The following is a 16692-nucleotide window of genomic DNA, read 5'->3' as shown; positions in this document are numbered from 1 at the left end:
CATCTTATTTGGGAGTCAGCATCTGAAAAGCAGTCACTCATTGTCTTATTCATCCTCAATATTGACAGTACAATAAAATTTATTAGTGTCTGCTGATGCAGGAAGAGTGGTTTGGAGTACAGCCTGGTTTTTGGGGTACATTGGGGTTTTGTGATGGAATCCATGATCTCCCTGATGAACTTTACTGTGGAAGTATGTTCCCTACCCTAAGAGAAAGTGCAGCCCAGCATTAATTCAACCACTCTGACACCATTTACAAGTTCTTTTTTCCTGGTTTCTACTTAATGGCACTGAATTACTACAAACATTACTGTTTAACAGGGGCTGAGAAGCCTGGTATCACCCCAAGGACCCTTTGCACCTTGGGAAAGGTTGAACTGCTCGAAAATGTGAACTTGGCAGCTTTTACAGGACTTGGGGGAGAGGCTGCTGGGTTGGTATTTGCCACTCACGGGAATAGGAGAGGAAAATTTAATTTTTTTTTTTTTTTTTCCTGTGTGAGGAAAAAGGAGTGATGTGTTTATTCCCGAGCTCTCTTCAGCGGGTAAACTGCAGAAAGGGTTAAGTGGGTCCAGCTGCAGGTCGGGTTGGGTTTGATCAGCACCTCAGGCCCTCGAGACATCAGAGATTTGATTTTATTTTGAATTACAGCGTTCAGCGCAGCCCCACCACCTGCTTGCTGCCACCGGAGCTCCGCACCGCGGCTCTGCCCTTCGAGCAGGTTCGGATACCCCTCGGTACTGGGCCTGGGCTGTCCTAGCTTCAAACAGGTTCGGATACCCGCCGGTACCGGGCCTGGACCGTCCCACGGAGCCCTCTCCGGCGCCGCGGCTCCTGAGGCGAACGGCGCTGCCGCCCTCCCCTCCCTTTCCCTGGCTCGGCAGGTGCTCTCCCGGTTGCCACCGACCCTGGGCTACTTGTTTTTAGGCAGGGCGTGGAGGCGGTACCGCTCCGCACCGGGAGGGACGGTCCCGGGTCGGGTCGGTCCGTGCCCTCCCTCTCTCAAAATGTCGTCGGTGCCCATTCCGGTTCCGGGTGGTGCGGGCAGGATGGGATTGGGGAAGATGGCGGCGGCAGCAGGAGGGTTCGGGCGGGGTGGGCTGGGGCGGGCGTGGGTCTTCTCCGGGTGGGCCCTGGGTCTCTGCTCCCTTCTGGCCTCGGGGACGCGGCTCGCAGCGGCCACCACCCACTGGGTGGTCACGGAGGATGGGAAGATCCAGCAGCAGGTGAGGACGGGGCTACCGGGAAGATCCCGGGGCCGGGGCCCTCTGCGGCGGCACGGGGAGCCCGTGTGCGGCTCTCACCTGCAGCCAGGGCTGTGCGCAGGGCTGAGAGGCAGAGGGATGGGTCGGTCCGGTCCGGTGCCCTGGTGTCCGAAAGCAGCGGTACCGGGCTCTCCCGCCTTCCGCGGGCATCGCTCGTTAACCGTGGCTTGAAGGCTCCGGAGCCCCGGGGGGAGGCGGACCGGGGATTGATCGATTCGAACCGGGGGGCTGATTGATTCGAACCGGGGGACTGCTTGATTCGAACCGAGGGATTGATTGATTCGGACCGGGGGTTGATTCGAACCGGAGCAGCCGCGGGCCGGGCGTACCTGCAGCCCCCCCGGGAATCCCTTGAGCTGTTCAGACCCGGTACCGGGGGTCCCGCTTTGGGACCCGCAAGGCTGTGACCTCCCCGGGGGGTTCCGGGCGGTCCCGGCAGCGCTGGGGATGAGTTTGCGATTTCCATATTCCCAACGCCCCCGCTGCTTTCCCTTCCCTCTGGATGTAGGAAAGAGAAACTTGGTGCAGAAGCACTCAGGTGCCCTCATCTGCGGGGATTTATGGTTTTTTTTTCTTGTGGGATTAGTAAAAAATGTCTTTGTTTTGATGCTGGGCTGTGCCTGAGGCTCAGGGAGCAGCCAAAAGGTTCGGTGTGGATTTTGTGTTTTGGGCTTTTTCTGACTTGCTTTGCTCCTCCTTTGTTGCAAGGGGGGAAATCTGCTGAATGCCAGATCTCTTCAGCAGAATTCCAGATCGGTTTCCCTCTGGAGTGGGAAGAGTTGGTTGCTGGAACAAGCAGTGGCCTTTCCCCCTATTAAAAAAAAAAAAACCAAACCCAGAGTTCGGAGAGATGAGTGTCTGTTAACACCACCTTTCTTTTCTGGGAATTTTTGGTCAGGTCTGTCTGTGCCAGGTGGGATGAACTCTGCAGGAACCCACAGCTGTCTATGTGCTTCTCAAGCACTTCATCTGCATATATCCAGGCACTCTGGCGCTAATTAATCCTAAATCAATGAATGACAACACCTCCAGTGCTATGTCCCCTCCTTTGCCCACTTTATGGAGGTGGGGAAGTGGTGAGAGTAGCATCCGGAATCATCTGTATGTGTGTATTAATAGTGTCTGATCAAATTTGATTTTGATTCTGATTATGGTGTGATTTGGAAAAAAAAAATCTAATTACCTAAAATGACTTGCAGATCTGATGAGGTAAACGGTGCCCTGGTTTTAAGAAAAGGCTTTTTGTGGTGTCAGTAACAGATGGTACAGGTAGAACCTTCCACTGTGCCGCTGCTGTGCAGAAAGCTGTTCTGCTAACACTGCTTTTCTAAGCAAGGACATTCTCCTGCTCCATGTATAAAGTTCTCAAGGTCTGAAATCTATAGAAAAACTTCTCTTATCTGTATGGTCAAAATTAATCCACCTATTTCCAGTGAGGGGACTCAAGTTATCAATGTGGTTTTAGCTGGAAGATGAGGGGCTGGGTTCTGTGGGAGCTGGGATGTAGTGCTGCTAATTGTACAGTGAGGTTTTTGTAATAAGATGTATTTCAGCACCTGGTGCTGCCATCTCCCTGGCTTTTGTTGAAATGATATTTATATTTGTGGTTATTGCTGTTGCCATCCCTGCAGAGCATATCTGAATTTCGGTTTTTTCCCATTTATTTGTATTTTGGGGAATGAGAGAAGGGGCATTTTCTTGATTTCCTGTGGTTGGTCACAGGAGCAGTTTACCCAGGAAAGTGGTGATGGCACCAAGCTTGGCAAGAGTTCAAGGAGCCTGTGAACCACACTCTTGGACATATGGTTTAGTTTTTCCGAGTCCTGCAGGGAATTGGACTTGATGGTCATTATGGGTCTCTTCCAACTTGAAATATTCTGTGATTCATTGGCAACGGGGCTATTTAATAACTGTTTATTTAATGTACCCATTTATTGGTACACCTGCAATTTTCCAAAAGATTTGAGCTATTCTTCTAATACCAAGATCCAAGTACTTATTAACAAGTCGAAAATTTCCCTGCAGAGCATCCTTTTGCTTTAATTTTTCATAATATTCTTTGCTAAGTTGATATCTATCCTGAGAACTTGTATTTTCCCCAAAACACTTTGCCATCCCATCCTTCTCTCCAGCTATTTTTACTCTGTGCCTTTTCAGTGGGCCTTTTGTCTGTTTATCTCATACAAGCCCTTGGCTGTGCAGCTGCTTGTGTTCTCCTGCAGAGTGGTGTTTCAGCTTCTCAATGTACCCAGAGCACTTCCCAGCATCATTTTCTCTACTAGTTCTAATTATTCTACTCTTTGTTTTGTACAAAAACAGTCACACCTGTTTTTTCCATGCTCTGGACTCCTCCTTTGAACATCCAGGTCTCTATCTGTTGTTCCAGTTCTTGCTGCTTGCTTGCTTGGAATTTTCAGGCACCTTCCCTGCTAGAAGGCAGCTGTGTAAGTCAGGGCTCTCATTTGGGAGAAGCTTCAGCTGCAGTCACCTAAACTGGGTCACAGAACAGCATCACCTGCTCTGCAGCTCAGAGCAGGGCCAGCTACATCTGGTCACTCAATTTGGTGTCCAGAGGAGGGGATTTGTCAGCCTTGCTCAGCACTTGGTCCAGTGGTCGACTGCCTGTAATGTGAATGTGTTTGGGGTTTTTTTTAATGTTTTCTAACCAGAATTTCCCATGTAGCAACAGATGTACAATCCCTCTCACTGTCACACTTTGAGCATTCCCTGTACCCTGTCTTTAGGACACAAAGCAGCAGCAATCTCCCAGTGCAGCTGAGCCAGCCTGCTTCCCTCACCTGCTCTGGGGGATTTGTACTCCAGGCCCCTCACCACCCCAAATGGGCTTTGCTGGCCTGGAAACAAGGGACAGGGAGCTGAAGCAGGTACATTTTCATGGGTAGATAGGGACACTCACTCCCCTTGCTCTGCTGGCCCTGGATGCAGTTGTTCCCCTCAGCTGCAAGGGCTCCTGGCTCATCACCAGCTCCTTTCCCACCAAGCATCCCTTTCTCCAAAGCAGTTTTTTGTTCAGTCCCAGCCTTTCCAGCTGCACAGGGCTGTTGCATCCCAGCTGCTGGGTTTGCTCTTGGCCATTTTTAACCTCACCAGAACCTTTTCAGCCTTTCTCCAGCTGTGTCTAACTGCTCCGTCATGGCCATCAACTCCATCGTGGCCATCAACATCCCCATCGTGGCCACTGCTGTCCCAGTTTTGCAGAGGACATCAAGCTTGATGAGGTTCTTTCTTTCCATTTGTAAAGTCATTAAATAGTGTTCAGTCTGGTATTGCTCCCCAGGGACCACTGGTAGTGACCAGCAGCCACTCTTGGACTTTGCACTGCTGCTCACAACCCTTCCAGCCCAGCACTCTGTAACTGGAAGTGGCTCATACTGTCTGTTGGCTGAGGGTGGTGGGCTAAGGGTTAATTATTAATAATAATGAATATTGTTTAATTTTTGGAAATATCAGCATTCTCATTCTGAAACACATTTTAGAGGCTGTAAGCTTTCTACAGAGGGACAGATTTAATCTTCACTTGGACTGCTTCAGTTTATCTGAATGAAGGCCATGTAAGAGATTACAGTGTGGGCAAAACTGAACTGGCAATAAGACCCAGGTATTGACCCTGCTAAGTGAGCCACTAGCTGTGGGTGTCCAGGTAATGACCAGTGGCAAGTGACTTCCCTGCAGCTTTTGATATGGTGCTGTGACCCTTGTCTTCAAAGTGCACAGCAGAAAGCAAAAGTTACAGATCTGGGCCTATACACCAAATATAAGAGCCAGAATCTGTTTGAGGGGAATACTTTAAATTATAGCTCTAAAATCTCAGCTGGCTGTTCCTCTTTTTATGGCAGCAAGGATGTAAACCTTTAATATGAGACTGCATTCTAGTGAGATTGGTTTTCCTGTGGCACGAGATGGCTATCAGCATCCTGATGGAGGCTTGAGCTGGAGTTCTTAGTGGTGCAACAACCTGGCAGGGGTGGCAAAATTAAGGCAAAACAAACAATTTTCCATATATCAGCGAGATCCCGTCTAGTAAATGGGAGTGCTGACTAAGTAGGCCCTGCTGCTCCAGTTTCTAGTGAGCATTTCTGAATGATGAAACAAATTAATTCCCAGCAGTGCATGGTACATTTCATTGTCTCAGAAAGCCACCATGAGAAAAGCCATCCAGCTGGATCTGCTGCTGTTTTCAGTTCAAATACATCATTCTCTGGATCAGTTCATATTTTCCTTTTGGTCTGAGTCCACCTTCAACTCTGTGTCCCTGCAAAGCCAGCGACTGAATAATCATCTCGTTTTAATGAGATTGTGTCTGCTCAGTACAGATGTTTGTGAGTCTTCTCATTTCACAACCTGCAGTATAAAGTTCAGGCTAATATATAACTGATTTTAGCCAGTGTGGAAAGAAGCCACTCTACAGAAGTATTACTGCACTTAAAGAGAAAACTTGGCATAAGAGGAGAAACAATTGAGATATTAAATGCAGTGCAGGAAACCACTTCAGTAGTCATGGCTGTACTGGTGGGGACCAGCTGCTGGCATCTCTCAGAAACCTGTCCTACCAGAGCTGCTGTAGCATCTTTCTAAAGATGCCTTGATGGATGATCTCAAAGATCCTTTCCAACCCAGCTGATTCTATTCTAAAGCTGAGCAAAGCTGGTGGGGACTCCAAGGACTGCATTTGTGTGGAATACTACAAATGCTGAAGAAATCAGTTCTGAGTAACTAAACTTAAAAGGAAAAAAACCCAATGGGTTGTCTGCTCTTCAGTTTGCTCAAGAGATTAGTGCTCAGGCTTAACCTTTTTTTTTTTTTTTTTTTTTTTTTTTTTTTTGCTATCTTGTGAGCCCAATTAGTGTTTCCCTTTCCTGTAGCTTTAATATCTTTAGGGTGTGCAGCAGGCATCAGTCCACCTTTCTGGAAGCAAAGGCTTGCTCATTGCACATGTGTATGAAGTGACCTCACCATTTCTCATTTTGATTCAATTGAGTGTATTTTGCTACTGTAGAAAATAAATCTTAGCTAGAATGTACTTGTTGGAAGCTGGTTTTTTTACCTTTTAGTATGACTAACAAAGTGCAGCCAAGTGGTGTTCCAAGTGGAGTCTGGGTTTCCTTTGGTATATTTACATCTGTTAGCTCTGATATCCATAGCTAGTGTGCTCTCAGGAAGAGATCTCTCTTGAGCAGACCTGAAACTTTTTTTTGAAGTACTTAAAAGTGTTCCAAACTTGTGTTTTTATTGTAGTGCACCTACCCCTAATAACAGCCCAAAATCAAATGCTGGTACCAGGTTCTGCAGCTCAGTCCTGCAGAGCTCAAACGGCTCAATTCTTACTATAAAAGCTCACTGATTTTTCTCTGTGACCTTTCTAGTGACATCCCTGGAAACAACAATATTCTGCCACTCCCTGCTCATCATTTGGTTAAACCAAAGCATGTATTTTCCAGTTTTGTGTCTTGCACTGAAACCTATCCAGATGATTTTTGGGTGCCTTTTTCAGAAATTCCACAGTAGCATAATGTTGGAGCGTAGGGTATATCAGCATGGCAAGAATAAACCCTAATTTTTTAGATCTTCTGTTCCCATTTGAGACCGAAAGGAATTCCCTTCATTACACAAGTAAAGTGCCAAAATTATTCACTATCCAAAAAGTAAATCCAGGGAGCCCAATTTGCTGTATGCCAGTGTTGGATGCAGTATCTTTTTCAGCTTCTTTCTGTCATAATCTGCCTTCTGCAGAAAGCTTTTAGGACATGAAGAGGCACTAACAGCTGTTCTGATTTTGGTGTTCCTGTGCCTCAGCTAACAGAGGGATTTCTGCATTGCTTTAAAAAAAGCCATATCTAAAAATAGTTGACTGGGGCATTCATTGACTTACAAATTTACTTCCTGGTGCAATATAACAGGATCACGGGGGAAAAATACGCCAGAAGGTTTGGTAAAGCTTGCAAGTCTAATTATTTAGAGACCTTGATATGTGCAGGTAGCTGAAAATAATAGAAACTTCAGGGTTTGATTCAACTCTTTTTTTTCATATATATATATATACACAAATTCTGTGTGTTTCTTGCTGAGCGAGGTTCTTGGTGTACTTTGTGACAGTGAATAAATTTGAACTGTGCTTTATAAAGAAACTTTCACCTTTGGGCAAAGTTGAACAGGGAGCACTTATTCTAAAAGTGATTTCCTGGCTGGCTTCCTGCCATCAGAGTCTCAACAAAAGCTTCCCAGCACTGGCTTTGCCTTTTTACTGTGTTTGAACTAAAGTCAGATTCTTGCATTTCAGGCACTTCATCTTGGAGTGTCAGAGCTTCAGCACTTTAGAGGAAGAGTAAATGAACCAGCAGAGTCTTGTTGGGAGCTGCTTACATTTTTCACATGAGCTAAGTCCCAATATTTGCCTGGTTCTTGCTCTTCTGATCAGGTGATGAGGCACAACAGATTTTGCATGAAGGTAGGGAGGCTCTGTAGTATTAACAGCCTGTGGCCCTATATTGCATAAAAGCAAAGCTAGAATTTGTATTGCAGTTTGAATTTAGAGTAACATCCTCAGCTCCTAGCTTAGATGTGGCAGGAGCACCAAATGTGAAGTGGTTTTTTAACACTTGGAGCAAAGGGGAGAGAGCAGGAGGATACCTGCAGCTTTCTGGATGGCAGGGGAGAGAGTGCAATGCACTGAAGTGAGACCAAGTCTGATTATTACTGAGTGGGTCTGTTCAGGAGAAGAGAAGGCTGAGGGGAGCCCTTCTGCCCATGGTCAGGACTTCCAGGGCAGCTCCAAAGCAGCTGGAGACTCCCTGTGTCCAAGGAGTCCCATGGACAAGACGAGGGGCAATGGGCACAAGGTGCTCCTGGGGAGATTCCATTGGAACACAAGAGGGAAATTTTTCCCCATGAGGACAGTCAGACCTTGGAATGGTCTCCCAGGGGAAGGGGGGGATTCCCCCACTTGGGAAAGTTGGAAGTCCTGTTTGAAGACCAATGGATCTGGAAGTGAAAATTTGATAACTTAAATATATCATGCATGCTACTTCACTTGAGGTGATTTCCTGGTGAACTGACATAACTTTATGAATTAACTCAGTGATGTTGCTCTTTGGTTGGTGTTGTCATTTTTATTTCTGCTGCCAGGTAACAGTTGATAAGAATTTGGTACTTACTGTGTGGCTTTTCTGTCAATCTGTGCCCACTGGGTTGGTAACATAGCACTCCAGATATCCAAGCACTGCATCCAGAGTTAACTCTCGGGAGACTAATTTATCAAAAATCAAACCCAGAAGCTGTCCCTGAGTATCATTCTGCTTCTGAATGAACAGTAAGCTGAGATCCTTCTCCTTTCAGAAGAATGCTCTCTAAGTGATGGTTCCTGCATAACTTTCTGCTCCCCAGATGGAGCTTATCAGGGAAAGCGAAGCTGCTGGTTGACTTTGCTCTCATGCAAGCAGCCTTTAAGTCATCTGAGGAGCAGTGCTCTGTTGGAACAGGTGACAGAGTGCTTTAAACACGGCACATTTTCCCCTTGTTTTCTGTGCAAAGCCATCTTTCATTGGCTTGCACATACCACAGTGTTTCCTTAGCAAATGAGGCATGAACAAGCATAACATTCAGTGCATAACTCCTTTCAGGTGCAGCCAGTTCACAGGGAGGTTGCACCCATAAGGAGGAAATGGGAAATACAACCTGAAGCAGAATGCTGTAGACTTGAAAAGTTCAACTAACAACATCCTTAAGGTTTTTTTGGTTTATTTTCTGTGGTTCTCTCGATCAGTGTGGATGCTTGGCCACCCTTGATTTGCAACAATGAAATCCATAATCTCCAGATTTGTAGTGTACAAGTTTACTGGTGTCAGTAGCACTTATTATTTTCTATTCATCTAGTGATATAAAAGAATTAATTTGCCAAGGCAGGAGAAGAGTTGTATGTAAGTTCCTGGACTCTGTGGGCCATCTGCCAAAATAGCTCTGGACTAAAAGAACCTGTTCAGCTTTTGAATTGGACAGGAATACTTAACCAAATTCAGCCAAAACTACCCTTAGGGTTTGGTTGGTTGGTTTTGTGGTTTGATTTTTTGTTGTTGGGGGTGGGGGGTGGGAATAAAAGGAACAAATGTTTTCATCCTAGAGGATAGGATCCTTATTCAGTAGGGAGACTTGGAAGGAATGTAGACTTTACCCATCAGAAATAAGATTTCTACATCTTATCTGACTCACAGCCAAGAGAACGTGGCCCAAGGCTTGATCTCTTGGCAGGACACATTAAAGTGACCAGGAAATTTGCTGTTGTCCTCCTTGAGAAGCAGCTCTCTGAAATAAGAGTCCTAGAAACCTGTCCCAGTTTGTTTGGTAAGTCAACAGAAAATGAAGAGGTGGATCTCAGGAGGTTCTCCTGAGCATGTACACAGGGCAAACTTTTCCATTAAATTACCACATCACAGGGTTTAGTCAGGTTTTGTGGGGGTGCAGAGCCCCTGTAGAGGTAGCAGCCCAGACACACAGGCAGTGCTTATGTCTTTATGCAGCAGCTAATTGCATATCACAAAAGCTTGAATTAAAGCTGAAGAAATCCAGGAACATCTTGGTGTAGATTGCCTACCACAACAGTCATGGTGTTAGAAATGGGAAAAATCCTGCTGTCCTTGTCACCCTTCTTCCTCTCATCACATACTCATGTCCATTCCCTTGCTTCTGTTCTCATACTCCTAGAATCCTCCAGGATTTAATTTCCTATTCCAGCTAAAACAGCCAAAAGGGGACTGCGTCCTGTTCAACTATTACTTTGGGTTAGTTCAGAGGAGAAGATGGTGGGCACCAGAGCTGATCTACAGGACTAACTGGGGTCATGCTGGCACAGTGGAGGAAATGGGGCTGGAAAGCCTGGAGATGACCCTTTGGATCTGCTCATCCATCACCTGCAAGTGACTTTGCCCCATCCAGTCAGGAAACAGAATGGATTGGGCATGAGGACAAGGTTGGAGTGCCACAGGTTACTGGAGTTTACTGGGACCAGTAAAGGTCCAGTATGTAACCACTCTGGGCTGTGACTCTACCCACAATGTCATTCTGCATCCAGCTGCCAACTCCTGTGCTATGGAAGCTCCAGCAGGGTCTTCTGTAGGAGTAACCTCTTGATTGAGTTAATCCCCTTGGTCCTGAAGCCATCAGCTCTTCATGCTAGGCTGGTGTCTTAAATTGGTGGCATCTTGGAGTTGACTTGAAGCTGGAGTACCTTGTGCCTATTGAGGAGTTTGAAAGCTGTAAAAGAAAATAGGTTTTTGCAGTTTAAGGTATCTGGTCTTTCAGCAGTAGGCACTCTTAGTATTTTTTTTGTGTGTGTGAGAATTATGCTTAGAATTTGTGTGCCTGAATAAACTAAAATAGGTTTAAGATGAAAGCATGGTATGAATTGGGTTCTGAAATCACAGTGTTGTTCAAAGCACAGATGTAAAATATGGACACATTGTGAATGCTGAGTGGACAGAAAACCTCTGAACAGACAAACTATTAGTTGAATGAACATAATTTCTTACCTTTTAAAATTGCTCTTATTAGGAGAATGTCTTATCTTATGGACTCTTAAATGTCTTGCAGGTGGATTCACCAATGAACTTGAGGAACCCACACGATTTGGTGATACTAATGAGACAAGAAACAACAGTTAATTACCTCAAAGAACTGGAGGTAAAGCATAACCTTAAGTACTAACCAATGTCTGAAAATACAGACTTTTCTTCATAAACTTGCTAGTGTTTAGATGGGGAACAGAAGTCATTATTGGTGTAATTGTGCTTCAGTGGAAGAATTCTTGGGGTCTCCAGAATTTTGTGCCTCAGGTTTCCTAAGCTGGGGGTCATTGTCCCCAGCTGCAACCTTCCCTGTTGTTACACATAAATTTTAATATTTTTATGTGGAGTCATTTAGGTGCTGGCTTCTGTAGCTGACTACTGTATTCCAGAATTATTTGCAGAGGTGTCATCTTAAATTTGTTACAGATTGCAGCCTCTAGGCCATGAATTTCCCTGTGCTCCTCTCTTGGTTTTTCAGGCTGATATTTCCATTGCTTTTTCTAAGACCCATCAGAGAGCAAGCCACCTTCAACCCTATTTATGATTGAAGAAGGGTCTGGAAACACCCCTCTGAAAGAGGCTTTAATTACCTTTGAACTGATAACTTCAGCTGGAGCTCAAATGTGAAATTAAATGTGAAATTGCTTTAAACATGAAATTGCTTTTGTCAGGTTAGCAGAAGTAGCTGAGTGAGAAGTTAGATGAGCACCCAAAGAAAAAAAAGCAGGACTGCCCCTCCCTTATGTGGCTGCATTCAGTCTTTCTCATCAAGATACACTGATTTTTGGGGTAATGGACATTTTACCCGTGGATGGAACTGCAGCTCTAAGTTTTTCAGGATGCAGGTCGTGTGTTTGGAAATGGCTAAAGTGCAGTTTATGGCATACAAAAGACTGTGAGCAGGAATTACCTATTTAACAATCTTGTACAAGTTGCTTCTCCTGTATATGCACAGTAGTGTGTTATCAAATGTATGTGGATTTCATCAAAAAACTTCTCATTTCACATAGCAAATTCCCCTATGGTATTTCATGGGTTTGTAGTTTACAGATCTAGGGGGGAATTAAATACAGGCTATGTGCTGGGACAGAGGGTTAGTTCCTTGGCTTCTCAGAGTCATCAATACCTATGAGCTTAAAAGGTGAAAGGTAGCACCTAAGGCATATCATAAGTTGATCTGTTGAAATTAAATACAGCTTTGATTCTTGCAATAGCCAGCCCACCTCAGATCTACTTAGCTAGCTGAATTGTTAGGATAATTTTGTTTTCAATCAATTATTATATGTATTATTATCAATTATATTATTTCCATGAAGTCTTACAGTGGAGGAAAAGGGCCTGAATATGGAGAAGCTGCCATACTGTTAACTATTGCTTCTTTTTCTGAATGTGCTCCTATGACTTTGGAATGCTATTAGCACTCTTTTTTGGGAAAAGTGGGGGAAATAAGGGCCTGTTCAAGTCATATTATCTCTAATGAAAGTATTCATGCTCCATTTAAATAAAAAAATGCTAAAAAAATGTAGACACACAAAATTTGAAGAGAATTAAGTTTTACTTCAAGTGGATCTCGTGTTAAGGAAGAAGTTGGAGTGTTCAGCACCTATAAAGTTTGCTTTCATCAGTATACATTTTCCTGTTACTTTTTGTTTTTTTGTTTTCTTCCTACAGAAACAGTTAGTTGCTCAAAAGATTCATATAGAGGAAAATGAGGACAGAGACACAGGGCTGGAACAAAGGCATAATAAAGAGGATCCAGACTGCATTAAAGCAAAGGTGCCCTTGGGGGACTTGGATCTGTATGATGGCACATACATCACCTTGGAGAGCAAAGACATCCGGTAAGAAGATGCTAAATCTTGTCAGATTTTTTTACTGAATGGAAAAAAAAACCCAATCAACAAAACCTCTAAATGTAATTAAAAAGAGAAAAAATGGTGTGGCTGACTGTACTTCATATAACAGCTGACTTGTGTTAGTGTGGAAGGAAACTGAATCAACCTCTGGCACTAATTGCAAAAGGGGACAAAAGAGAAGTGCTGTCTGCCCCAGACTATCCATGTTATCCCTGCCCTCAAACTTCCTCAGTCTATTCCCAGCCTCCCACTCACTTTTACCATGGTAATTCTGCACAGTGGTAATGACCAGACATGTGAATTAAACTGAAATGCACCCTGTAGAAGGGGGTTGAATCTACCTGAGTGTGCTTTGGGTGTTTTGAGCTACTTACACTTCTTCTAGGAGAAACTGAACTGAAATCTGGATGAAATTATGTTGGTAACCTAGCTCTTGAACCTTCTGGTTGTACACATACTGCTGTATTTAGCAAATAAATGGATGTGTGGACAGTCTGCTTGACATTCAGCTTCACTGGTAATTCATCTTCAAGGCTGACTTGTGTTTTTCTGGTTTTATGGGGTTTTAGCAGATGAGTACTTGGTTTGGGAAAACATTAATTTTCTCCTCAGATACCTTCCTTTGGGTTTCTCACCAATACTTGGGATTTGTTTATTTCAGTTGAAGGGTCTTCTAATCTGCATGCACTGCCAGCTGCCTGGCAGATAGATCATTAATCATAGCAGTGATACACCAGGCTGATGCAGATACATTTTGGAGGCTATCCAAATGCTGACATTTTCTCTAAAGCAGACAGAAATTTATTTACTTTTCCTACAGTGATGACATCCTGATACAACTGAAACCTGGGAAGACATCAGGAATGTTCCAAAGTGTTCAAACATGGGATTTTGCTAGCACTGAAATCAGGATACTGTGTCTGTCAACTACAACAGTGTCTCTTGGGAACTTGAGCAGTATTTTAATCTGGGGTCTGCTGTGTTTTGTTGTTATGTCCTCAGCCCTGAAGACTACATAGATACCAAGTCTCCAGTGCCTCCAGACCTGCAGCAGCCAGACTGTACAAAAGTCCTAGATCTTCCATACAGTATTCATGCCTTTCAGCACTTACGGGTAAGAGAGCAAATCCAAGGGTGGCTTTTTCCCCATCAGGAAAATGCAAAAGTCTTACTGGCAGTTCTCAGTCAAGATTGGAAGTTACTGTAATCTTTCAAGACTGTTTCAGACTTTTTTTAAGCCCCAATTGTGTCCCAAGTAAAGTACCTGCTTACAGGAGGGTATTACCATTAGTTACTCAGATCCTGTTTCTCTTTTGTTATTTTCTGCCTTATTTTAGAGAACAGTTTTAGGAAAATGGAGCATTTTGTTTTCATAACACGTCATAAGTAAATGGTAGCTTTCACTGGAAATCCTTCTAACTTGTGAATTGTTTCAGTTGAAAATTAGGGAGTACTGGACAGGGTCTTCAAGCTGTATAGAGATTTAGGGTCAGAAACTTGTTTGCAGGCTTGCTGGTAGCTCCTAGGCTACTTGACTCTCTCTTTGGTGTCTGAATGCCAAGCCCTAACCCAGAGGATGAGATAATTGTTCTTTACTAGTACAAAGTTCACCTGCTTTAGAAAGGTTACAGTGGAAGTGTGGTGCAAAAATTGTTTTTGCCAGCAGTATTATATGAGCAAGTTTCCCAATGCAGATATGCAGCTTTTAGTGCATAGTGATTTTACTGCAAGCCTTTAAAATAGCTTTTCACTTACAGATGAGGATTTTCTTACATACAAAACAAGATTTGAACTTTTCTAGCTCTGTTCCTGGGTCTGGATGTACTTTTGCAAGGAGTACATCTGTTGCTGGGAAAGGAAGAGAGAGGAGATGTAGGGTTACTTTTATAGAATGCATGTAACCTGACAAACCAAGTGCTCCAGTGATCATCAGAGACAGTGCTACCACACATCAGTATTTCTCCTGTAGCATTCAGAAGCAGGGGTTGCTTTTGGCTGCTGCTAGTGTTCACCTATCTCTAATTATATATCTCTAATATATAGTATTCATCTGCCAAAGGTGACACTATCCTGTCAAGTCCCTAAGGTTTTTATTTGAAAGGATGCTATGATTCTAAAATAACCAAGTTGTAAATTTTCCTGGGAGTTCTGCTCTTGTGTATGTGTCTCTGCTTTTAAGGTGTCAGCAAATACCCACATTCAGTTTTTATTTACAGGGTGTCCAAGAAAGAGTGAATCTTTCTGCACCCTTGTTACCTAAAGAAGATCCCATCTTCACCTACTTGTCACGGAGGCTGGGAAGGAGTATAGAGGAAATAGGGCATCGTATTTATGATGGGCTCATGAAGGTAAGAAACTCCTATTTTGCTGTTTGCACCAAAAGAGAGCTGGAAGAGGTGCCTGGCACATCCAGTTGGGGCCAGTACTAGCTTTGCACCTAAATTTTTGTTTTACATTGCAGTTAGGCTAAAAACATTCTCTGCTAGTCAGGCAGAGGTAGGATAAACATGGGCAAAGCCAGTAAACCAAGATATTTACTGTCACCATTATGACTCTTGTGTTTGTGGTTTGGTGAGCCATATTTGTTGCTCTGTCAAGGTAGTGAGAGCTTTTAAACAAAAATGATGGTGCTTCAAGCACAAAGAAGAAACAGAAGTACTGAAATGTTCCCAACTCCTTATGTTGCTGATGTTCTAACTACTGTCACTCCTTTTGATTTTTATTTATTTATTTATTTATTTATTTTTACCTGTCTGAAAGGCCAAAGTTCCATTTCTTTTTCACATTTATGTGCAGTTCATTATTCCTGAACAGTCACAGCTGTTGCCAAATGGCAACTTACCAGAGGAAGGGGATAACTTAGAGCAGGTTTGGTGCTCAGCTTTCCATCCCATAGTACTTAAAGCCCTGATTAACCTTTTAGTTCATGTCTTAGTCCAGTTCATGTTTCTTCTTACTGCAGAACTCTTCTTCCTGGGTACTCTATAATATGGCTTCTTTTTACTGGAGAATAAAGAATGACCCATACCAAGTAGTAGAATGTGCCATGCGTGCCCTTCACTTTTCTTCCAGGTAAGAATTGTTAATAATGATTTCTAATTATTTTCTTGTTAATAACGATGTTTCTTTTCTGTCTTTACTTATCCTAATTAGTAAACAGGCTTTAGTTCCTAAGACTGCATCCTAAGGAATAATCCCTGTTACTACTTCTTAGTCTGCATGTGCTATACTAAGCATACAGATAATTTAGATATTTTCCTATCAAACTAACATATTTTGTGAGGGAAGAATGAGTGTATCCTTGTTTTTGATTCTTACACAGTCTGATGTGCTTTTAATGTCTCTTTTTTCTTTTAGGCAAAATAAGGACATTGCACTGGTAAATTTGGCAAATATTCTCCACCGGGCTCACTTCTCTGCAGATGCAGCTATTGTGGTCCATGCAGCTCTGGATTACAGTGACTTCTTTACCAGCTATTACACTTTGGGAAATATATATGCAGTAAATACTGTCTTTATTTTCCCAGACTTGTAGAAAAAACAAGTATTATTTAATTGTTCTGGCTTAAGTTATAATGCATTATTCTTTTACAATGTATCATAGAATCATAGAATCCTAGAATCCTAGGGGTTGGAAGGGACCTGGAAAGATCATCTAGTCCAACCCCCCCTGCCAGAGCAGGGCCCCCTAGAGTACATCCCCTAGGAACGTGTCCAGGTGGGTTTTGAATGTCTCCAGTGAAGGAGACTCCACAACCCCCCTGGGCAGCCTGTTCCAGGGCTCCGTCACCCTTACAGTAAAAAAATTTTTTCTGATATTCAACTTGAACCTCCTATGCTCCAATTTACACCCATTACCCCTTGTCCTATCACTGGTCACCACTGAGAAAAGCCTAACTCCATCTCCCTGACACTCACCCCTTACATATTTGAAAACATTGATGAGGTCACCCCTCAGTCTCCTTTTCTCCAAACTAAAGAGACCCAGCTCCCTCA

General features: G+C 43.7%; 1 protein-coding gene across 1 annotated transcript in view; it reads left to right on the top strand.

Annotated features, from left to right (window-relative positions):
• The first annotated feature begins 992 nt into the window (after positions 1-992).
• The window catches only part of TTC17 (tetratricopeptide repeat domain 17), a 46432-nt gene continuing 30732 nt past the window's right edge, over positions 993-16692 (top strand). The window contains exons 1-7 of the mRNA XM_071744996.1: positions 993-1226; positions 10866-10955; positions 12512-12681; positions 13699-13810; positions 14913-15044; positions 15659-15768; positions 16054-16198. Of these exons, the coding sequence (XP_071601097.1) occupies positions 1008-1226; positions 10866-10955; positions 12512-12681; positions 13699-13810; positions 14913-15044; positions 15659-15768; positions 16054-16198 (978 nt within the window). The 5' untranslated portion in view covers positions 993-1007. The remainder of the gene's footprint in view (positions 1227-10865; positions 10956-12511; positions 12682-13698; positions 13811-14912; positions 15045-15658; positions 15769-16053; positions 16199-16692) is intronic.

Source organism: Heliangelus exortis, chromosome 5 (assembly GCF_036169615.1).
Source record: "Heliangelus exortis chromosome 5, bHelExo1.hap1, whole genome shotgun sequence".
Taxonomy (NCBI): Eukaryota; Metazoa; Chordata; class Aves; order Apodiformes; family Trochilidae; genus Heliangelus; species Heliangelus exortis.
The sequence above is the reverse complement of the archived record's forward strand: the minus strand, read 5'-3'. Positions and strand labels throughout refer to the sequence as shown.